Source organism: Papio anubis, chromosome 6, assembly GCF_008728515.1.
Source record: "Papio anubis isolate 15944 chromosome 6, Panubis1.0, whole genome shotgun sequence".
Lineage (NCBI taxonomy): Eukaryota > Metazoa > Chordata > Mammalia > Primates > Cercopithecidae > Papio > Papio anubis.
The window spans coordinates 29,073,197-29,098,312 of record NC_044981.1 but is presented as its reverse complement, the minus strand read 5'-3'; the positions used below and the strand labels follow the sequence as shown (position 1 = coordinate 29,098,312).

General features: G+C 35.9%; 2 protein-coding genes across 5 annotated transcripts in view; both read right to left on the bottom strand.

Moving 5' to 3' along the window:
- Window positions 1–5,014: 5,014 nt before the first annotated feature.
- Window positions 5,015–25,116, bottom strand: part of LOC110740371 (olfactory receptor 2G3-like) — an 84,526-nt gene continuing 64,424 nt past the window's right edge. Inside the window, exons 1-7 of one of the 4 annotated variants that reach the window (XR_004184258.1) lie at window positions 24,089–24,394; window positions 21,075–22,593; window positions 20,472–20,524; window positions 18,726–18,779; window positions 8,859–9,018; window positions 6,466–6,518; window positions 5,015–5,195 (exon numbers count right to left, since the gene is read on the bottom strand). Coding sequence is in view for 3 of the 4 variants with exons in the window: in XM_031667010.1 (XP_031522870.1) it covers window positions 5,461–6,396 (936 nt within the window). In the remaining variant the exon portion in view is untranslated. Of the gene's footprint in view, window positions 6,519–8,858; window positions 9,019–18,725; window positions 18,780–20,471; window positions 20,525–21,074; window positions 22,594–24,088; window positions 24,395–25,116 lie in introns of those variants that run through there. The other 3 variants (XM_031667010.1, XM_031667011.1, XM_031667012.1) reach the window with 3 other exon arrangements.
- LOC101020438 (olfactory receptor 10C1-like) lies at window positions 14,979–18,715 on the bottom strand. The gene has a single exon (XM_021939389.2). The coding sequence runs from the start codon at window positions 16,428–16,430 to the stop codon at window positions 15,480–15,482; it is 951 nt and encodes a 316-aa protein (XP_021795081.2). The 5' UTR covers window positions 16,431–18,715; the 3' UTR covers window positions 14,979–15,479.

Genomic DNA, 25,116 nt, shown 5'->3' with positions numbered 1-25,116 from the left:
TTATCTCAAACAAAAATGTATGTGGCTTGTAGAATAAACCCTTTACATTTTTTAAAATTTTTATTTTATAGTTCTACTCCTGAGTGCTCCCTTTAGCCTACTCCATGAAGCCATGACAACTTTGATTAATGTTTCCTCCCCAAATCCCTTCAGCATTTACCTGATGCTGGGTTGTAATCCATCAGTTTGTCTGGAGATGGGGAGTCCTGGAAGACTGACCTGGGGCCCAAACATGGTCCTCAGACCAGTTTGTTGTCTGAATTTCTTCTCAGCCCTCTTTAACATCAACCCAGTTCTCTCTGACCTACTGAAGGGTCAACCTCAATAAACCAACTTCAACTTATGGCCATCCATAGATGAAAGCTCTTCAGGGAGCTTTCATGCCATTACTACCTCACTCTCATACTTCTGTTTAAGCCTCCGAGATTCAAAATAATTAGCCTCTACTGCTGCCAACATGTCCAGGGGAAAATAACCAGAGGGACTAGAAAATGAGGACACCACAGAAGAAACCAAGAAAATGTTTCTAACGAAATACAAACTTTGGGCATGTGAATTTGGAGAGTCATCTAAGAAGAAAGAAAATTAGTTCAAGCAAGACTAAATCTCATGGTTGCCAAGATGATATTTTTTCATTATACTTTAAGTTCTGGGATACATGTGCAGAACGTGCAGGTTTGTTACATAGGTACACACATGCCGTGGTGGTTTGGTGCACCCATCAACCCATCATCTACATTAGGTGTTTCTTCTAACGTGCCCCACCCCCTAACAGGCCCCAATGTATGATGTTCCCCTCACTGTGTCCCTGTGTTCTCATTGTTCAACTCCCACTTATGAGTGAGAACAAGGAGTGTTCGGTTTGCTGTTCCTGCGTTAGTTTACTGAGAATGATGGTTTCCAGCTTCATCCATGTCCCTGCAAAGGACATGAACTCATTCTTTTTTAAGGCAGCATAGTATCCCATGGTGTATATGGGCCACATTTTCTTTATGCAGTCTATTATTGACGGATATTTGGGTTCCAAGTCTACTATTGTAAATCGTGCTGCAATAAACATACGTGTGCATGTGCACGTAGAATGATTTATAATCCTTTGGGTATATATCCAGTAATGGGATTTCTAGATCAAATGGTATTTCTGGTTCTAGATCCTTCAGGAATCACCACACTGTCTTCCACAATGGTTGAACTAATTTACATTCCCACCAACAGTGTGTAAAAGCACTCCTATTCCTCCACATCCTCTCCAGCCACTCTTGTTTCCTGACTTTTTAATGATCACCATTCTAACTGGCATGAGGTGGTATCTCATTGTGGTTTTGATTTGCATTTCTCTAATGACCAATGATGATGAACTTCATTTCATATGTTTGTTGGCCACATAAATGCCTTCTTTTGAGAAGTGTCTGTTCATATCCTTCACCCACTTTTTAATGGGGTTATTTCTTGTAAACTTTTTAAGTTCTTTGTATATGCTGTATATTAGCCCTTTGTCAGATGGATAGATTGCAAAAATTTTCTTCCATTCTGTACGTTAACTGTTCACTCTGATGATAGTTTCTTTTGTTGTGTAGAAGTTCTTTGGTTTAATTAGATCCCATTTGTCCATTTTGGCTTTTGTTGATGTTGCTTTTGGTGTTTTAGTCATGACGTCTTTGCCCATACCTATGTCATGAATGGTATTCTCTATGTTATCTTCTAGAGTTTTTGTGATATTGGGTCTTATGTTTAAGTCTTTAATCCATCTTGAGTTAATTTTTTATAAGGTGTAAGGAAGGGGTCCAGTTTCCGTTTTCTGCATATGGCTAGCCAGTTTTCTCAACAGCATTTATTAAATAGGAAATCCTTTCCCCATTGCTTGTTTTTGTCAGGTTTGTCAAAGATCAGATGGCTGTAGATGTTTGGCATTATTTCTAAGGCCTCTGTTCTGTTCTATTGGTCTATATATCTGTTTTGGTATCAGTACTATGCTGTTTTGGTATCAGTACCGTGTTGTTTTTGTTACTGTAGCCTTATAATATAGTTCGAAGTCAGGTAGCATGATGCCTCCAGCTTTGTTATTTTTGCTTATGATTGTCTTGGCTATGTGGGCTCTTTTTTGGTTTCATATGAAATTTAAAGTAGTTTTTTTTTCTAATTCTGTGAAGATGGTCAACGCTAACTTGATGGGAATAGCATTGAATCTATAAATTACTTTGGGCAGTATGTCCATTTTCACGATACTGATTATTCCTATCCATGAGCATGGGGTGTTTTTTCATTTGTTTGTGTCCTCTCTTATTTCCTTGAGCTGTGGTTTGTAGTTCTCCTTGAAGAGGTCCTTCAAATTCTTTGTAAGTTGTATTCCTAGGTATTTTATTCTCTTTGTAGCAATTATGAATGGGAGTTCACTCATGATTTGGTTTTGTGTTTGTCTATTATCGGTGTATAGGAATGCTTGTGATTTTTGCAAATTGATTTTATATCCTAAGACTTTGCAGAAGTTGCTTATCAGCTTAAGGAGATTTGGGTCTGAGACAATGGGGTTTTCTAAATATACAGTCATGTCATCTGCAAACAGAGACAATTTGACTTCCTGTCTTCCTATTTGAATACCCTTTATTTTTTTCTCTTGCCTGATTGCCCTGACCAGAACTTTCAATACTACGTTGAATAGTAGTGGTGAGAGAGCGCACTCTTGTCTTGTGCTGATTTTCAAAGGAAATGCTTCCAGCTTTTGCCCATTCAGTATGATATTAGCCGTGGGTTTATCACAAGTAGCTCTTATTATTTTCAGATATGTTCCATCAATACCTAGTTTATTGAGAGTTTTTAGCATGAAGAGTTGTTTAATTTTATTGAAGGCTTTTAAAATAAACAACCTGACATCACAATTAAAAGAACTAGAGAAGAAAGATCAAACAAATTCAAAAGCTAGCTGTAGGGTGATTGAGGGCATGCTGAGGAAAATAAGACATAAATTGAATCAAGATGGTAGAGAAACAGATTTTATGGAATTTTAGAATTTATTTGTAACTAGGAGTTGTTTACTATTAGAATAGCGTAGTCGTAGAGAAAAGTTAATTATTGTAGAACATTCAAAGTTATCATGGAGAAAAAAATAAGACATGAAGAGAACAGTTTGGAAAGTTTAAAAATTTGGTCATAGGTACCAACAATTTAAGTGCCTCAGGGCTAGGAGTGACCCATATGTTCTCCGTGGGCCAGGGGTGAAGGTCTGTGGTAAGGCAGAGAGTGTATTACACAGCTGAAGGCACTCACAGTCATTACATTAAACTCTGCTTTCCAAACTTAACATGTCCATAAACCCATTTTAGCCCATGCCACATGTTTGCCATCACTGGAAGCAAGATAGCAGATGTGAATAAGGGCAGCGTCGTGTGAATGAGATGGAGGACATTGGTTAAGACACATGAGGGGACAGTATTGAGAACACTTTTCTCTGCATGTGAGGGCAGGGTAGGCCTAAAGGTAACACAGGACCCATATTTAGAGTTTATGCTGAGTTAGATTCCTGAAAAGTGATTAAAGATAGACAGGAGATTATTAAATGGGTTAAGTCTATTAAGTTATTAGGTTTAGAATTACGTAAGTGTTGTAGGTAGCTAACAGTTATTGGGCGGTTTCTATTAACATGACACAGGCTTTGGGCTAAACTCTACCTGGGTTGTCAGATTTATGGATCACAACAGCCAAGTAATTTAGGAACTACTGTTACCACTCCTGTCCAGGTGAGGAACCTATAACTTGGCATAGCGTAATGAAGTTCTTAAGTATTGCCCTAGTTAATTAGATTGATAGGATGGGGCTTGGAACACCAGCACTCTGACTCAGAGTCTGAAGCATGTTTTTTAGAGCACAAATTCCAAAGTGCAAATGGGCACATAAGAAGCACAAATTGTGTTTACCCATATAACAAACCTGAACTTAAAATAAAAGTTGGGAAAAAAAGAGCAACAAGAGCGAAACTCTGTCTCAAAATAAATAAATAAATATAAATGTCCCAGCTTTATTAATTTATCATAGATTTCAGTGTTTTTGTCAGATAACTGAGTAAACAATAAAAACAGAAACTAGTAATAAAAACAACATAAACATTCAATGAACTGCTCGATACTTTAGAGTTTATTTACTATTAGAATAGCATAGTCATAGAGAAAAGTTAATTATTGTAGAATATTCAAAGTTATCATGGAGAAAAAAATAAGACATGAAAGGAACAGTTTGAAAAGTTTAAAAATTTGGTCTTAAAATGTACTCCTGAACTTAAAATAAAAGTTGGGAAAAAAAGAAGTGCAAATTGGTGTTAATACAAAGAGGTGTGACAAGAGAATTTGGTTGGTCTTGGTATTTCCAGTCAAGTAAAAAAAAAGTGATATCAAGTGCCATATAATATGAAACACAAAACAAATACAAAGAAACCAAGCATATGTTTAATATAATAGAGGAAGAATGTGAAGACTCGAGGTTCCTAAACACCAAACAGTTTTTGAAAAGTATTTTAATAATTCTAAAGATTTATTTAGCACTTACCAGTGCCGTGATTAATTTTTCAGCATGTCACATGGATTAATTTATTTAACCCTCACTGCAAACCTACAAAGTGATTAAACTGAAAAATATACAGGTTGGGTAAAGAGCAGAGGGTTATACCCAGCTACTTAGTGGAACAAAATTTCAAACCAAGGCTGTCTTGGCCAAGAGTTCGTGTGTTTAAAGACACTGAGTGAAGCAAGAGAGTGTCAGATAGGATAAAATGCAAGGTTTGTTCAAGCAGGCCCTGAATCTCTCTGAAATTACATTTAAAAATATTGGATATTTCATTAAATTATTCAATAATTATTTATAATACAATTATTTCTATTTGTATTAAAAAGAAATATTTCATTTTTTCTTAATAGTATTTTAAGTGAATTCACAGATATGTTCCTTTACTACAAAGAAAATCACATACACATATATTTTCAAGTTTTGTTTTACTGTATTTCTTGAAAGAAAATGTATACTTAATGTTTTAAATAATATTACACTGTGAGTCTTTTACAAAGAAAATACTACAATTCTCTCCTTACAGTAATCAATACTTTAAAATTTTCTGTTTAAATATTATTTTAATTCCCTAATCCTATATGTAGGCACAATATAGTGGGTAGATCATCACGAAATGTCCCAATGTTGGTATATGCTTCAGCCTTCAAAGATAATAAGAGAGAGTATTAAAATGTTTGTAAACACACACACACACACACACACACACACACACACGGTTCCATGAGCTAAGTAATTTGAATTTATATGCTTGCTTCTTTTTTCGAGGACTATGTTAGCCATATTGTATGTAAATAGAGCCAGAGAGACAAGCGACATTTGTAATATGTGCATACTTGGAAGTCATTTCATGTCATATTTATTATCTAAAATTCCAGCACAGAAAGTTACTGTTTCCTGATTTTTCCACTAGAAAGTTTGTTCCCTCCTCAGCAGTCTCCTCAGGGCTCCTCTTACATCCTTGTTCCTCAGAGTATATATGAGAGGATTGAGGGTAGGAGTCACAACGGTATAAAAAAGTGTGAGGAACTTGCCCTGGCTGCGGCCATAGGATCTCTTTGGTTGAATGTATATGGCTGAACTGGGCCCAAAGAAGAGGGACACCACTAACAGATGGGAACCACAGGTCCCTAGGGCCTTGCGCCAAGCCTTGACTGACTTAGTATTTATCACTGCTTGCACAATGAATCCATAGGAGACTAATATCAATGCCATAGGAAGAAGGAGGAGAACCAATGTGGCCACAAAAAGCTGGACTTCATTTGCATGAATGTCCACACACGCCAACTTGATCATGGCAGGCACCTCACACAGGAAGTGGTGGAGATGGCAATTCCCACATCGAGGCAGCCGGAGGGTGATGGTGCCTTGGATGAGAGTGTTTCCTACTCCACTTAGCCAGGCTATTCCTGCTAAGGCCTTGCAAAGTGATGGGGCCATGACAGTAGTGTAATTGAGAGGTCTGCAGACAGCTACGTAGCGGTCAAATGCCATGACAGTAAGGAGTACACACTCAGTGGAACCCAAGGAGAGGGACACGTAGAGTTGTATGGCACAGCCAGTGGGTGTGATGGTCTTGGCCGGTCCCTTCAGGTTCCACAATAGCTGGGGAACAATGCTGGTAGTGAAGCAAAGGTCAAGAAAGGAGAGATTTGTGAGAAAAAAATACATAGGCGTGTGGAGTTTGGAGTCCAGGCAGGAGATCACAATAATGGCTGTGTTGCCCACAAGGGTTAGAAGATACGATATCAAAACTACCACAAAAAGGATGACCTCCAACTGGGGCTGATCTGAGAATCCAAGCAAAATAAAATCTCCCCCAGATGTTTGATTGTTTCTTTCCATTAGTCATCCAAGGTAAAGAGAAAACTAGGTATAGGGAATTCAATTTAGAGAAATGTTGTTACTACTCACATACAATATTTGAAGTAAAATCTTAACTGAGGTTTTTAACTGGAGGGATTTCTCTGAAAAGGAAAAAATAATAATTATTAAAAAGATATTCTTAAAAACAAAAACATTCTTTAGGTCATTATTTTTGGTCTCAATAAACATTGGCCCATCCTCCTTATTTTTATTTATTTATTTATTTATTTATTTATTTATTTATTGAGACACAGTCTTGCTCTGATGCCCAGTCTGGAGTGCAATGGCACGATCTCATCTCACTGCAACCTCCGCCTCCTGGGTTCAAGTGATTCTCCTGTCTCAGCCTCCTGAGTAGCTTGGATTACAGGCACGCACCACCATGCCCGGCTAATTTTTGTATTTTTAGTAGAGACAAGGTTTTACCATGTTGGCCAGGCTGATCTTGACCTCCTGACCTCAGATGATCCACCCGCCTCAGCCTCCCGAAGTGTTGGGATTACAGGTGTGGGCCTTTTTTTATATGATCAGCTCTTTTCCCCATTTGTTGAAAATTATTACTAACTATAATCTACTCAAAGATGAAAGAAAGCTCCCAGTTCAGGTGACTATACAATTCTGTTAGTAGGAAATTCTGTTTGGAGGAAAAAACTTATCTGAATACTGAGACTATAAATACCCAGTAGTAAATTATGGGTGACAATTGATCATTCTAACAGAAATTGTAATGCAAAAATAATACATAACAGTGAGGAAGTGGGTCAGAAAAATAAATTTAACATATTTTGTGTCCTTTCTGTCTTATAGACAAGGTTGGTTATGATAAGGTTTTGTATAACTAATTTTCTGATCAGAATGATACAATGTCAGACACAGATGAATTTCAATATGGAAGGAAGCTATTTTCTTTATTTAACAACTTACATGACTACCACAAAATCCTTTATCTATTATAGTTGAAAAATAAAACATTTGTAACATATGCACATCAAAAGGCAAACTCACAAATTCAGAAGTGCACACATTTGTTCAGACTGATAGCCACAAAATGTTTTTGTTTAAAAATAAAGTTAAAAACTCATCTACTCTGACTCATTTAAAGACAAGGTGTTATTTCACATGATTATGAAGAGACAAAATATGTCTTTGTCAGCTCATTTCTCCATTGTTCTACATTTAAAAAAAAACTGTCTGGATTATAATATACTCCATAATGCTTCACTTACTATTTTATTAATGGTATTATCCTCTATGCACGAAAATTTTCTGCCCTTCACATAGAATCTAACTGAATCTTTTATCTTTAGTAATAATGAAGGCTAAATTTATTATTTTGTTTAGATAATTTTATATTTCAGAAAGTAAAATGGTGATTTAAATGGGGTAAATAAAGATTTAAATTTTTAAATTCTGAAACTAAATGTTTAAATTTATATGGATACTAAAGAATTCTACTTAAAAAAATGGAAAATCATGTTGCATAGATTCCCATATTCTGCTTATTCCCAATGCTTCTTAACATACAATGCTAATTTATCCGAGATTGATGTGTTCTAGTGCTAGTCACTAAAAGTCATATTTCAGTTATTTAATACATTAAATTCTTATGACTGTACTATTTATATGTCAGAATTATCAATGAAATCAAAATAATCTATTCCTCTAATATATTTTTATTATATTCCAATTTTATTTGAATGTTTGTATTATAAGGAATGGTTCTACAAGGGCCTTTCAACTCATTACTAACTTTCTATCTTGATCATATGAAATCATACTCTCTCCAATTCACTGAGAACCAGCTTACAAATTGGAGGTGAGATGTGTAGCCATTTGCCTTCTCTATGGTTTAAATCTAAGACTTGTGACTTGAAGAAAGTCTCCTAACACGATCTGAGAAGGAGAGTTGTTTTATATATATAATATATATACACACACTCATATATATACATACATATATATGGAGAGAAACTATACATATATACATTTTATACATTTTATATGTAATTTTTCTATTTACCTTATTATGAAATTTATATATAAACTATAAAATACTTATGTATATATACATTTTAATCAGAAAATAGTATTGTGAAAAACTATATTTGCAAATCTGAAAGATGAAGAAATGCTATTAAGTGCTATTTGGGAAAGGAAGAATTATCTAGAGGAAAATCCATTTCCTCTTGGCAAGAAGATCAAGAACTTTGTTTTCCCAGTGCATTTTTCTAATTATTTCTGTGGTATGAACAATGACTACATTTGATATTAATACATAAAAGTCAGACCTTAGAAATGACTCCTAAAAGGAGATCCGTAGGAGACACAAAGTGAGTCATTAAAAGAAGTAGCTAAGTCAGTCAAAGCTGACTAATGTGATTGGAGGCAACTCAAGAGGGAGAAAGGAATGGTGACATGAGGCATTAAGACAGGTTACTTACATTCTCTCGTCAGTCTCCTTCTTCCTTTCACTTCTGTCAGCGTGCAGACAGTATCTCTGGTGACATGACTTAAGCATATTAGAGTTTCTCCCCTGAAGTGAATATCACTGCCCAATACCTACAAGTCTGGTGAAAGTAAATATTTCTTGGGCAACAGTCCCTGGAGAAAATCAGATTAGAAAAAAATTAGAAGTATGTAGGATATAGATTCTCTCAACACCTTGGAGATCTGCATCTCCAAATTGCTAATTAGCCTGGAGTGTTTAGTGTCCAGGCAGGGCTTTCTCAAGGGAGAAACATGAAGTGAGGCATTTCTCAAGTGGACATTTGCTATATCTGCAGTGAGACAATATCATGACAAATTATTTTACCCATGCTCAGGCCCCTCAAGTGTATACATCCTTATGTTCATCGCTATGGTTGGAGAAAAAGGAAAGAAGCAATGTCTTTACTATTAGAAGCTAGCTACACACCATGTAAATGAGACTTGTTTCTCTTTAATAACTGGTTATTTTCCTTAACAAATATAAACATTTTTCAACATCAGTTACCATTATGTATAATGTCCGTGCCTGAATAATGCTCCATTATAAGGATGTCCCAAATTACTTGAGTAAATGCCATATTATTGGTTACTAAATTTGTTATAATTTTACTTTATATTAAGAACTGCTGTGATAAAATATTTTTATAATTCAATATATGATTTATAATTAAATATGCACACATACTATGATGTATTTACTTAGAAATAATATATGAGTCAAAAATATGGCATTGTCATATATAAAAGAATTTTAAAACATCCACCTATGTCTCTTAACACTTGTGCAATAGAGCCTCCTCACCTCCCCCCTGCCAATTCCAATTCAATGATTATTTTTGTCTTATAATCCGTTAGGTAAAAAATCGCATATCATCATGACTTTTAATTTGATTTATAAAAAATTCCAAATCCCAAGTTTATGCAAGAATTTACATTTTCTCCCCATTCTTCAAGTAAGATTCACAGTTTGCAGTGAAATATTTATATATTTAATCCTTTAAATATTTAATGTATTAGTTAAATCATTGAGTCAGTAATCTAATATCATCATTATTTTAGTGGGTCATCATTTGATCCATTAAATAATGTATTATTTTGTCATTGATTTTAAATACCAGATTTATGACATTTTAAATTATTTCAGACAATTGCATTTTTATTGCAAAGTTTATGACTCTTCCAGTGATACGTTTCCCAGAAATATATCCACTGATTGTACTGATTCATGAAAATTGTATAGTGCATTTACTACTGTTGTTCTGTTTTAATTTCACATGACTTTTAAAATGTATGTATGCCCATGTCTCAGAATTCTTAACCAGTTACAGTTCCAAAATTATACTAGGTAGTAAATATTTTTAAAAAGAGTAAATAATTGTGACAAATGCTGGCAATCTTTACTTTTTCCTGATATTAATGAGATTTCTCTAGTATTTCTCTAATTAACATGATAGTAGATTTAATTTTGAGTAAACATTTTTGTCTCATTAAATAATTTTCCTACTGTTCCCTACAATGTCACATGTCACCAAGCATTTTTAAAAATTGGTAAGATATTTTGAATTTTAATCAGTGTTATTTACTCATTATTTGGAACAGTAATCTATTGAAACACTCTTGAAGAATTTCTCAAATAAATTCCACTTGGCTATGGCATATCATTCTTTTAATTTATTCTTGAATTTCATATAAAATGCTTCCACTTGTGGTAATGGGATTTCTATTTTTGTAAACATCCTGTAACCAGTTGGAAAATACAATAGAAGAAAAGATATATCCACAGTAGTGCAAATAAACTAGAAAGCCTAGAAGAAATGGATAATTTCCTGGACACTTACACGCTCCCAAGACTAAACCAGGAAGAAGTTGAATCCCTGAATAGATCAATAGCAGGCTCTGAAATTGAGGCAATAATTAATAGCTTACCAACCAAAAAAAGTCCAGGACCAGACGGATTCACAGCCAAATTCTACCAGAGGCACAAGGAGGAGCTGATACCATTCCTTCTGAAACTATTCCAATCAATAGAAAAAGAGGGAATCCTCCCTAACTCATTTTATGAGACCAACATCATCCTGATACCAAAGCCTGGCAGAGACACAACAAAAAAAGAGAAGTTTAGACCAATATCCCTGATGAACATCGATGCAAAAATCCTCAATAAAATCCTGGCAAACCGAATCCAGCAGCACATCAAAAAGCTTATCCACTATGATCAAGTTGGCTTCATCCCTGGGATGCAAGGCTGGTTCAACATATGCAAATCAATAAACGTAATCCAGCATATAAACAGAACCAAAGACAAAAACCACATGATTATCTCAATAGATAAAGAAAAGGCCTTTGACAAAATTCAACAGCCCTTCATGCTAAAAACTCAATAAATTCGGTATTGATGGAACGTATCTCAAAATAATAAGAGCTATTTATGACAAACCCACAGCCAATATCATACTGAATGGGCAAAAACTGGAAGTATTCCCTTTGAAAACTGGCACAAGACAGGGATGCCCTCTCTCACCACTCCTATTCAACATAGTGTTGGAAGTTCTGGCTAGGGCAATCAGGCAAGAGAAAGAAATCAAGGGTATTCAGTTAGGAAAAGAAGAAGTCAAATTGTCCCTGTTTACAGATGACATGATTGTATATTTAGAAAACCCCATTGTCTCAGCCCAAAATCTCCTTAAGCTGATAAGCAACTGCAGCAAAGTCTCAGGATACAAAATTAATGTGCAAAAATCACAAGCATTCTTATATACCAGTAACAGACAAACAGAGCGCCAAATCATGAATGAACTTCCATTCACAATTGCTTCAAAGAGAATAAAATACCTAGGAATCCAACTTACAAGGGATGTAAAGGACCTCTTCAAGGAGAACTACAAACCACTGCTCAGTGAAATAAAAGAGGACACAAACAAATGGAAGAACATACCATGCTCATGGATAGGAAGAATCAATATCGTGAAAATGGCCATACTGCCCAAGGTTATTTATAGATTCAATGCCATCCCCATCAAGTTACCAATGAGTTTCTTCACAGAATTGGAAAAAACTGCTTTAAAGTTCATATGGAACCAAAAAAGAGCCCGCATCTCCAAGACAATCCTAAGTCAAAAGAACAAAGCTGGAGGCATCACGCTACCTGACTTCAAACTATACTACAAGGCTACAGTAACCAAAACAGCATGGTACTGGTACCAAAACAGAGATATAGACCAATGGAACAGAACAGAGTCCTCAGAAATAATACCACACATCTACAGCCATCTGATCTTTGACAAACCTGAGAGAAACAAGAAATGGGGAAAGGATTCCCTATTTAATAAATGGTGCTGGGAAAATTGGCTAGCCATAAGTAGAAAGCTGAAACTGGATCCTTTCCTTACTCCTTATACGAAAATTAATTCAAGATGGATTAGAGACTTAAATGTTAGACCTAATACCATAAAAATCCTAGAAGAAAACCTAGGTAGTACCATTCAGGACATAGGCATGGGCAAAGACTTCATGTCTAAAACACCAAAAGCAATGGCAGCAAAAACCAAAATTGACAAATGGGATCTAATTAAACTAAACAGCTTCTGCACAGCAAAAGAAACTACCATCAGAGTGAACAGGCAACCTACAGAATGGGAGAAAATTTTTGCAATCTACTCATCTGACAAAGGGCTAACATCCAGAACCTACAAAGAACACAAACAAATTTACAAGAAAAAAATAAACAACCCCATCAAAAAGTGGGCATATATATGAACAGACATAGGCATGGGCAAGGACTTCATGTCTAAAACACCAAAAGCAATGTAAACAAAACCCAAAATTGACAAATGAGATCTAATTAAACTAAAGAGCTTCTGCACAGCAAAAGAAACTACCATCAGAGTGAACAGGCAACCTACAGAATGGGAGAAAATTTTTGCAATCTACTCATCTGACAAAGGGCTAATATCCAGAATCTACAAAGAACTCAAACAAATTTACAAGAAAAAAACAAACAACCCCATCAAAAAGTGGGCCAAGGATATGAACAGACATTTCTCAAAAGAAGACATTCATACAGCCAACAGACACATGAAAAAATGCTCATCATCACTGGCCATCAGAGAAATGCAAATCAAAACCACAATGAGATACCATCTCACACCAGTTAGAATGGCGATCATTAAAAAGTCAGGAAACAACAGGTGCTGGAGAGGATGTGGAGAAATAGGAACACTTTTACACTGTTGGTGGGATTGTAAACTAGTTCAACCATTTAGGAAAACAGTATGGCGATTCCTCAAGGATCTAGAGCTAGATGTACCATATGACCCAGCCATCCCATTACTGTGTATATACCCAAAGGATTATAAGTCATGCTGCTATAAAGACACATGCACACGTATGTTTATTGTGGCACTATTCACAATAGCAAAGACTTGGAATCAACCCAAATGTCCATCAGTGACAAATTGGATTAAGAAAATGTGGCACAGATATACCATGGAATACTATGCAGCCATAAAAAAGGATGAGTTTATGTCCTTTGTAGGGACATGGATGCAGCTGGAAACCATCATTCTTAGCAAACTATCGCAAGAACAGAAAACCAAACACCACATGTTCTTACTCATAGGTGGGAACTGAACAATGAGATCACTTGGACTCAGGAAAGGGAACATCACACACCGGGGCCTATCATGGGGAGGGGGGAGGGGGGAGGGATTGCATTGGGAGTTATACCTGATGTAAATGACGAGTTGTTGGGTGCTGACGAGTTGATGGGTGCAGCACGCCAACATGGCACAAGTATACATATGTAACAAACCTGCACGTTATGCACATGTACCCTAGAACTTAAAGTATTATAATAATAAGAAAGAAAGAAAGAAAGAAAGAAAGAAAGAAAGAAAGAAAGAAAGAAAGAAAGAAAGAAAGAAAAAAAAAAAATTAACTCAAATATTTACATTGATTATTGCTGGGTTGCAAGAATATAACTCAATTAGATTTTAATTTTTAGATTTTTGTGTATTTTATAAATTGTCCTGAAAAGCATGTATTACATTTGTTTTAAGAAAAACCTCAACAATTTGTAAGAAAAGGGAAGGAAAATATAAATAAATAAATAAATAAGAAAAAGGCTTTTAAAAAGAAGTCAACAATTTAATATTTTATATCTTTATTCACATGACATACATATTTATTGAAGATATTTCAGAAACAGAGAGAAGAAAAAAATTCACTGGTAATATAACTGCCTAAAGAAACTACTGTTGACATATCATTTGGATCCACTCAAATTTATATATAAAGTTCTTGCAAAAACAAGAGGTCATACTATACAATTATTAAAACATGCTCCATTACTTAATAAATCACATTTACATTTCTTTCTAAACTTATAAACATACTTACAAATTATCTAATAACTAAATATACTTTCTGTTTTTAATTGTAGTCTGTGTTAACTAGTCAGTTATTCTTGCCTGTTCAGATTATTTACATTGTCAATTACTATCCACACAGTATAAATAAAAACCACAGTTTCACGTTTACATTAATAAGTCAGGTTTTCATAAAATTGGGATATCCAGCAAAACATACACCTTGGTCATTAGTGAGCATCACCATTATTCCCCAATAGTAGAAATATCACATTCTGAGAGAAGATTACATCTCTCTATTTGGCAGATAACCTTAAGCAAGATCATGGAAGTATCACAATTCTCCACTGGTTCTTCTATTACAACTATTATATGAGTAGTTATTAATTCCTCATAGATCAAATGTTAACAGAGCCCCTTTCTGAGAACTAGACGTTTAAATCCAAGGCAATGCCTCTGTAGGTGCCTAGAGCTACTGAATTGTGCTATAACCATGTTCAGTCCTCTGAAGAGCAAGTTTTTTGGATGATCTCCAAATCTATTGCATCAGGATCCATCTGCACATATATACATTTTTAAATTACATTTTAAAAAGTTTATATTAATTTTAGTTGCATTTTCTTTCTCCATCTTTGCATTTTAATACTATTTCTCTTTTTAAAAACATTTTACCATGAGAACTCTCAGTAAAAATTGCCCATATTTTTCTTTTAATATTCTGTAACAAATGCTTTTGAAACTTAAGAGGGTGCTTTTTTTTAATGTTTGCATATTTTATAGTTACATGCAAATCACAAAAATAATTATTTGACTCTATGTACCGATAATTAAAGTTGAATTTTAAGACATTTTTATGGAAGGAAATAATAAACTTTCTAGAATTATTAGGTAATTAAGAATCATAGGGGACAGGTACCTTTAAGAACACACCCCCTTGTGACCAAAGTAAAAGTCAGATAGGCCCCTCAGGGGCTAGAAAATGCCTAAGCGTGTAGAGTAAGAATTTGCCTGGCTTCTGAGGTATAAACTGGTAATTTTATACTCTAAGTACAGAGATGACTCAAAAATTACCATCACTGTAACTAAAGAAGCTCCTTACAAGACATGTGGGAGAGTACACAGCTTTTTGTTTGTTTGTTAACTTTTAGGCTGTTTGTACATCTTTTCCAAGAAGCAAATTTTCAAAGTCCTCTGGTACCTAACTATGGGTCAAAATTTTTTTCTTGCCACAGTTCTCTGGAGAGCTGCCTTAACTTCCTTGTTCCGTAAGCTGTAGATGATGGGGTTCAGCATGGATGTCACCACTGTGTAGAAGAGAGCTAGGAGTTTATCTGTTCCTGGTGAATGGCTAGCCTTGGGCCTCAAGTAGGTGACAGATCCTGAGCCGTAGAAGAGTGTTACTACAAGCAGGTGGGAAGAACAGGTGGAGAGAGCTTTACGGCGGCCTTCAGGTGAGGGCATGACCAGCACTGCAGCTAGAATTCTGCCATAGGAAGCAATGATCAGTAAAAATGGGCTGGAAATGCAAAGGATTGCCACGACAAAGACTGCAGCTTCATTATAAGATGTGTCCCCACAGGCGAGTGCCAGGATAGGTGGGAGGTCACAGAAGAAGTGGTCTATTTCACAGGGGCCACAGAAGTCCAAGGAGAAAATATAGTTTGTCTGGCCCAGGCCCACCATGCATCCTACTCCCCAAGAAACTATTGCCAAGTGGGCACACACTCCACGATTCATTCGTGTTGCATAGTGCAATGGGGAGCATATGGCCATGTAGCGGTCAAACGCCATGGCTGCCAAAAGGCAGCATTCACTGATAGCAAACAATGTAAAGAAAAACATCTGTGTGGCACAACCCTCCCGAGAGATTCCTCGGGCCTCGCTCACCAGGCTCTGCAGCATCTTGGGTATGACTGAGCAAGTGTAGCCGATCTCCAGGAGAGACAAGTTGGCCAGGAAAAAGTACATGGGGGTGTGGAGGACTGGGTTGGTCCAGATAGCAAGGGCTATGAGAGCATTGCCTGTCAGTGATGCTAAGAACATGAGTAGGATGAGGGAAAATAGAAGGAAACACTGTTCAGTGACCTCAGAGAATTTGGCAAACGCAAAGTATTTGACAGACATGCTGTTGTCCTGCCACATGGAACAATTAAGACTCATGACCTGGGAAAGAGAAACACCAAAGTCACTAAAAAGATTCCTTTGGATGAGGGAAATAAGTCATTATTACTTTTTAGGAGTTTTAGTAAATCAGAGAAATGAATTTCTTACCTGCATTATAAAATTCAGAAATTACACTCATCCCCATACCTTTTCAAACCAAATCCTATTCTGTGTTCACTATCTCAGTTGATTTGTCCAAAATATAATCACCAAGCATAAAAGTTTAAAATGTTAATTTTAGCTCAATTCTCCCTTCATCCCTTCCTTTAATCAGTTGTCAAATACTACCAAATAAAGGGCCTCTTGTACCTATCCATTTATCTTGACACTGACTTGCTTTCTTCATTCATTCATTCAACAGGTATTGAGCCAGAGTATTTTGCAGTTACTGTTGTCGATCTTGGGATTCAGCAATAAACAAAAAGCATTTCTCCCCAAATGGAAATTATACTTTAGTACAGTAAAACAAATTAATTATTCAATAAATAAATAATTGCTATGATACAGAGAATTAAAATGAGGGCATGTCCTGATGGCCAACCAATTGAGATCAGGTGGTCAGAGAGGATTCTTGAGAATGAGGGGCGTGAGCTAAGATGTGAAAGACAAGAAGGGACAACCATGTGAACGTTGCATCACAGCCATTCAAATCCTATCTATATTGTACTGCTTAGATAATTTTTGTCATAGCAACTAATGTTTTTACTTTTAATATTTCTCGTCTGCCACTCTTTCTCTATCAGACTGCTCTTTGCTAAATAAAAATTACCATCGCCTGCAAGTGCAAATTCAAAGTGCTTAATAAGGTTCGTGAAAATCTATGGGCTGGGCCACTGACAATTGATAGAAACTTTTATTTCATCCCTTACCCAAATGGGCCTCATGTTACAGTTATATCAAATTACTTGCATGTTGAGTATATGCCTTGCTTACACATACTTTCTTTTGTTTGTGCTCATTTTCCCATGGGGGGCTGGACATTTGCTTCACTAATTGTCCACCTAGTAAATCGCCTATCAATATTCAAGTTCCAGCATAGTTTTGTCTTCTTTCTGGAAACTCTTTCCGACGCCCCTTCACCTTCATCCCCATAGTAGTCAGTTACATGACCCCCCTTCCAACCCCGCTGTGTTTTCACCACCCTATAACAGCTGTGATAGCACTTTTACCACTCTGGTGACAATTACTTGCTAATTTCTTCCTGACAATAGCCCCAGACACAGGTACTGCATCTGGGATTTCATTTATTTATTTTTGCTTGCCATTATACCTAGCACCCTTAACAATTAAGATCTCATGTAATGAAAAAAAATTTTTAATGCTAAGTTTTACTATGGCTGCTTATATATTCTGCCCATAGGTACATATTCTATTTTCTGAAATTAAATCTGGTCTCCCTCAAGAATCTCAAATGTTAGTTATTTTTCTCTCAATCTAATAATTATCTACTCTTGACAAAATATTCCTTGCAGTTGGTGTACTGCAGTTTGGATTCCTCATGAGATTACTGTGATGATTAAGTTAATTCCCACAATCACTTAGGAAAGTAATTAGGTGCTCAGTAAGTACCAGGTATAGCAGTGCATATACACATATGTACTGTCGCAATATGTTTATCTTCCTCTATTTTACCTGTTGGGAAATTTTACAACACACTTCCTAATCGTTCCTTCTATTCAACATCTTCATCTCTATTTTATATCTTTGTCTATTCATCTACCATCATGGAGAGAAGAAATGCAAGAAATACAAACACACATACATACATACATAAACATGCCACCTGAATGCTATGTCTTAGGGAAAAATAGTTGTATATTATAGATCATTTAAATCTATTAAATTGAGTACTATTCACCTAAGCAACATTTAACTAAAAAGTTAAAGATGAAGAACAAGTGGATTAATCAAAATACTGTTAAATATGAAGCAGCAACTCTGCATGATTGCATGGACCCTCAAGACATATGGCTATTGGAAGAATTGCCTGCACATTGAGTAGTCTATTACAAAGCATTCACACACATAGTAAAGCCTGTATAAACATTGTCCTTGCATTGCAGTTAATTTTAATATTTATATTTCTCATGAAGCAACACAATTCACTTCAGGCTGAGCCAAAGAAAACTGAGACAATAGCCTACCTATCTTTCTGTGCATGTGTGTGAACACAAAAGATTTCCTTAAATTGATTAATTATTCAATAATATTTAATGCAGTTTCATAGAAAGCTCTGTATGTAGAAAGTTTGTCATCTCACTTGTCAGTTAAATGTGCAGCTATATATCTTACCCATTGTATCTCCTTATTTCCAAAGTGACTATTTCCATAGTTTTTTCAGTGGCACTGATGGAAGGACAAAAAGGAAAATCCAGTCAGGAAAGAAGAATGTCTGATTGTTTCTTAACTGGTGATAAGATGAAGATTTCCTTTCATAAAAACCCTTGTCCCATTTAGAGGGTGTACAACAAATGCAAATGTCTGTGTTGGGGATGAGGGTTAGTTAGTGGGTGTTGGGGAACAGGAGGCACCTAGTAGTGGGTCGGACACAGTGAAGACTGACCACAAAGGCTAATGCACTCTGCAAATCGCTTGATACTTTTAAGACTCACAGGATGAATGAAAGCATGCATCCAATGATAAGTACAGTTTAAAATCTAACAAAGTTCAGTAATAACAACTAAAAAGTATACAATATCAGACATAGTGAATGTCTGTGAGTACTTCCAAGGTAACTGACAATGCATGGTATTCTATCTAGGAATAAATACCAAATCGTATAAAAATAAATGTATGGGACTCACTGAAAGTGAGAATACAAACAAATGTAGCAAAATTCTCCTCTCCCTTCCTATCACTCAAAATAGCACTGAACTAGGTAAAATCTGACTTTTAATTACACTTTCTACTGTTTTTTAGGACTCCTCACCTATTGACCCTAGTCTAGGCACGCTGAGGTCTATGTAGTAGAGGTCAGCTTTGTAAACATACCAAAAATGTTTTATTTTCATCACTACCTTTGGAAGAAGAACTGTCAGGGGCCTGCAGAAACGTTGGTAGGTAGTAGAACAATTTGGCGTGGATATTGCTTCTGTCTCTCATCTGATACGTTTTCTTGACCTAAAATTTCTGATTTATCGTTTCTTTGTAAAGATAGAATGATGAAGCACTTTCTGGTTTTCTTGATGAATTGTTTTGATTTAAAAATGCAAACAGGCCAGGCACCGTGGCTGATCCCTGTAATCTCAGTACTTTGGGAGACTGAGGCAGGTGATCACTTGAGGTCCAGAGTTCGAGACCAGTCTGGCCAACATAGTGAAACCCTGTCTCTACCAAAAAACACAAAAGTTAGCCGGGCACGGTGGCGATTGCCTATAGTCCCAGCTACTCAGGAGGCTGAGGTGGCAGAATTGTTTGAACTCAGGAGGCAGAGGTTGCAGTGAGCCAAGAACTCACCCCCACTCTCCAGCCTGGGCAACAGAGTGAGACCCTCTCTCTAAATAAATAAATAAATAAATAAATATGCAAACATTGCAGAAGCAAACCATGAATAAAAAGTAAGAAATAGCTATTAAAATGCAAAACTTCTGCCCTTTAAAGCCTCATATTAATGAACTCATAGGACATTGCATGGAATATTCTGTTACCATCAACCTATAAAATAATCTATATTAAGAGTCAGTAATCAAGTCATTCAAATTGGCACTGTGACATAATCTGAAAAGATGGGGTTTCACACCCATTGATAAATTATGTTTTATAGATTCTTATTTAATGTTACAAAACCTTACGTTGGCACTAAACACTGGAAAGTTTCTGAAGGTTTCAATAAGAAGATGAACTTTCAGTGGTTGGATTTATGAAAAAGACAGAGGAAGGACGTAAGTTAATTTTGATAGGTCAATGACTTATCCTCATGCCACCTTACACAGACTCCAGATCTAAGATGAACACACTCTCTGTAGTTATACTTTGGAAATAATCCAGCACAAGTCATTCATTTTAGGTTGGCTCTGCATATTTAGAAGTGTTCCTTACCTGGCTCAGTCCCTTAGTTCATCTGTTTTCATGGTGAAGTGTTTCTCTGTTTCCTATCAGCAGAAAGAAAACATGTGATACACTATTAAATATTGTATCTAAAACATTTAATGCACTTTCTGGCATACAAAATACAATAAATGTTAACCTTAATTATGATACAATCCTTTTAAACACTTTAGAAGTGCATATAATTTATGTAAATTAGTTATTAAAAATTATGGATAGGACCACCCATTGTTTTCTACTATTTCCCCATAGTCACTTCATCAAGGACTTAATGTTTAACTGGGTGATATCTTAACCCCTTAGAAACTGCTTAATCTTTTGACAGAATTACCATGTACAAGATAATCGTATGTCCATTCCCCAAAAATAAGAGCTATGTCAATGTCCTATGAAATAATTAATTTTGAACAACTTATGGCAATTTTGTGACAGGAGTACTAAGAAGCTGAGTTGTACTTCAGAGAAAGAAAAAATAACTAATTTAAATAATGACCTGAACTGACAATTTCTTTAGGTATTGGCTGTACATTTTTACACCTTAATTCACTGTCTTCCACAGCCCTCTTTTCTTAAGGCATCAGCTATGTTGCATACCTTTAATCATAACATTTGAGAGAAAAAATAGATGATTTTTGCTTCTGATGAACCACTTCCTGATTTTCTCTGCACCAGCTCCTTATAACTTCCCAAATTCAGACGATGTAAATCTGCCCCATCTTCACTCCTGAGAATGTGCTGAGAAGACTTTGTTGCAGTCAGAGACAGTATCTGATCTCAGGAAGACTGGGTGCCTCGTGAGAGTGCACCATATCCCTTCTAGCAATGCCCTCAGCTACACACGCACACACACACACACACACACTCACTCACAGGAAGAGAGAGAGAGAGGCTGTGCTAGTTACATAAGGATTACATAATTCTTCCTAAAAAGCAATGGGATATGAATACGTCATACTTCAGTTCTCTCTGTGTTTTGAATCCCTATCCTGCCACACTCCTCCCTAGGGACTTACATTGTCTTCTCACTGGAGAATATCAGGAAGCAGTTTGACTGAATCTCTCAACCACTTCCTGATTTTCATGGACAGATCTGTCTCACTTGGGAAGCAAAAGTAGTAAATATAAAAGGCAGATTAATTAACAGTTAAGTAAAACTAACTTGTATTAATTGCTATCACAGGCTGTGCACACAGTACAATATGAATTAATGTGAAATGTGCTATTGCAACCAATTCTTTGATCACTCTAAACTGTTAAAATATTCAGATTTTAACTTTTGTATGAATTAAGCATAATAATCATCAAAAATAGTTAAAAAACTACACAAGCAACTATCATGTCACATTATGTTGATGAAGTTAATATTTATACTGATTATTAGAAAAGATTCAAACTAATAAGTTATCATAATCTTCTAGTCACAAATGAGTTTCACAAAGCATCCGCTTTTTCCTATCAAAAGTAAACATAACAAAATAGAGAAGCAAAAGTATATATTAGGAAAGATAACGAATTCGGTAAGGTACCTAGTTTTAAAGAAAAGTAAGTATGGTAGTGAATATATATAGTTTAAATTATATAAAGGAAAAGGAATAAGGAAGAGGAAAGTGTCATTTGGGTAGGAAATTACCCTTAGTATAACCCCCTTATAAAATAGGCACAATGTCCTCTTTGGAATTTTTTATTGCCCTATTATATTAATATAATATAATCTTATATTATCTGGCTTACTCTTTTTAGTACCTTTGAACTAGAATCTGGTTGCTTGAAAATGATTAAAATGTAGTTCTTACAGTTATCATTCTCTGGATTACATATAAAGCCAAGGGATTTTTATTAAGTTTATGGGGATAAGCAAGACAGCTATCTTCTCTAGCGTTCTCCACTTATTTAGTAACAGAATAATGAATTTACCTAGTGTGGCAAATGCATTCAGAAATAATCTATTTCTCAGCTTCTGTCGCAACTTGTTGCATCCTACAAATCATTCTGGCTGATAAAATGTAAATTGAAGTAGGTTGGGAGAGCTCCTTAAAGGGAAAGGGCATACCTTATTTTCACTCTTCATCCATTCAGCTGTCCTGGAACTCAATGTGATGCCTGAAGCGCTAGCCTGCACAAGAAGGACAAGTACCAAAGCTAAGGGATGTTGGAACGGAAAGATAGAAGGAGGCTGAATTCCAGACAAACTGAACTTTTTTAGGTGAGAGATATAAACTTCTATTTTTTTAGAAAGGTACTGGTATTTTAGGATTTTCATTATGTGCTCCATAGGCTAACCCTTACAGATTCAGGAATAACCTCTCAAGCAGATGATTCCATTAAGTTGAGAAAAGCTACTGCAATTGTGCATACTCTCTATTCTTGACTAAGAAAGTTAGTTCTCCCTTTCAGTCAGCACCAAAGAGCACAGGTACTTGCTGGGACATGATAAAACACATCCATTAATTTGCATAAAATTAAATAATTTACTCAAGCACTGAAGGAATACTAAAGGCCAGTAGCAAGTTGAATTAATAATGGAAATTTTTGTTGATGAAGAAAAGATTGAAAGCAGAAGTATGAGAGAGGAAAATAAAGATAAGTTTTCATAGCTACTAGATATGTTTGTGCAGTTGGTGCATTGTACAAAGTTGTGTAATTAAGAGATGCCTGGCTAAAAGAAGTGCTATCATTGCCTTTTTTCTTCTAAAATACTCTGGTGCCTTTATCGATCAGTACAATCAGGTGTTGTATGTTTTATTGACCCCTTGTCCAGTGGGTAGTTTGTAAATATTTTCTCCCATTCTGTAGGTTGTCTCTGTTGATTGTAGAGCCAATTAACAATAGAGTTCATTAACATTTATTCAACATGATAATATATTAAAATATTTATAATAATAGGATAATTTTTAAATTAAATGAAAAGCATTATATTTGTTATTTTAGAAAAGAGCAGGCCGGGCGCGGTGGCTCAAGCCTGTAATCCCAGCACTTTGGGAGGCCGAGACGGGCGGATCACGAGGTCAGGAGATCGAGACCATCCTGGCTAACACGGTGAAACCCCGTCTCTACTAAAAATACAAAAAACTAGCCGGGCGCGGTGGCGGGCGCCTGTAGTCCCAGCTACTCGGGAGGCTGAGGCAGGAGAATGGCGTAAACCCGGGAGGCGGAGCTTGCAGTGAGCCGAGATCCGGCCACTGCACTCCAGCCTGGGCGGCAGAGCAAGACTCCGTCTCAAAAAAAAAAAAAAAAAAAAAAGAAAAGAGCAAATATATTACTAACTAACCAGTATGTATTTATTTTGTGGCATTGCTAGTTTGGACTTAATTTTTTTTGTTTATTTTAATTTTTTTATAACCTTTGTTTTATTGCAGCCTTTTGGAGAAAATGGGCCTAATTGGAGCATGGTAATATCTACTGGGTAAGCATTTGTGGACAAGTACACAGGTACAGCTTCTGCTGTTCAAAAGCATAAAATACTATTAATTCACTAGAGCTGGTTTTAAGTCCTTTAGAAATTTTGATATTCTATTAAATTTATTTTGCTGCCAAAGCTCATGTGAAAACTTGTAAAGCTCTATAACTTCATGGTCTCTTGGAACATGCCACTGAGAAGGAAGAAATACCTGGCACACACGCTAACACTCTATCCTATGTTCACAGCAGACATAGTCAGTCAATCCCAGCACTGGTGTTGAAGTGGGACATTCCTTCAGAATCCTCCCCATTTGGCAAAGGAGATGAAGACTCTTTGTCATTCCTTTCCTGGAATGCAAAGGATACAACCATTTTTATAAGCTGTGCAGTCAGTCTCTGCTACTTCCCAACATAAGTTTCAAGTTCTCCTGGGAATTACCTCATGATTTCTAATTTTATTTGTTTCATTTTATTTCATTTATTTTTTCAATCTTTGTGGGTACATAGTAGGTGTGTATATTTATGGGGTACATGAGATGTTTTCATACAGTCATGCGATGTGAAATAATCACATCATGGAGAATGGGATATCTATTCCCTCAAGCATTTATCCTTTGAGTTACAAACAATCCAATTACACTCTTCAAGTTATTTAAAAATATACAGTTAAGTTATTATTGACCATAGCCACCCTGTTGTGCTATAAAATAGTAGGTCTTATTCATTCTTTCTATTCTTCTGTACTCATTAACCACTCCTAGTTCCTCCACCATCCCCTGGCACTTCCGAACCTCTGGTAACTATCCTTCTATTCTCTATGTTCATGAGTTCTATTGTTTGGATTTTTAGATCCCACAAATAAGTGAGAACATGCAATGTTTGTCTTTCTGTGCCTGGCTTATTTCACTTAACATTGTGATCTCCAGTTCCATCTATGTTGTTGCAAATAACTGGATTTCATTCTTTTTAGGTCTGTATAGAACTCCATTGTGTACATGTACCACATTTTCTTTATCCATTCATCTGTTGATGGACATTTCATTTGTTTCCAAATCTTAGCTATTGCAAACAGTGCTGCAACAAACGTGGGAGTGCAGATATCTCTTTACTATACCGATTTCCTTTCTTTGGGCTATGTACCCAGCAGTGGTATTGCTGGATCATATGGTAGCTCAATTTTTAGTTTTTTTCGGAAACCTCCAAACCATTTTCCATAGTGCTTGTACTAATTTACATT

Coding starts and splice junctions, on each gene's coding strand:
- LOC101020438 (XM_021939389.2), bottom strand. CDS start 16,430: ATGAGTCTTAATTGTTCCATGTGGCAGGACAACAGCATGTCTGTCAAA.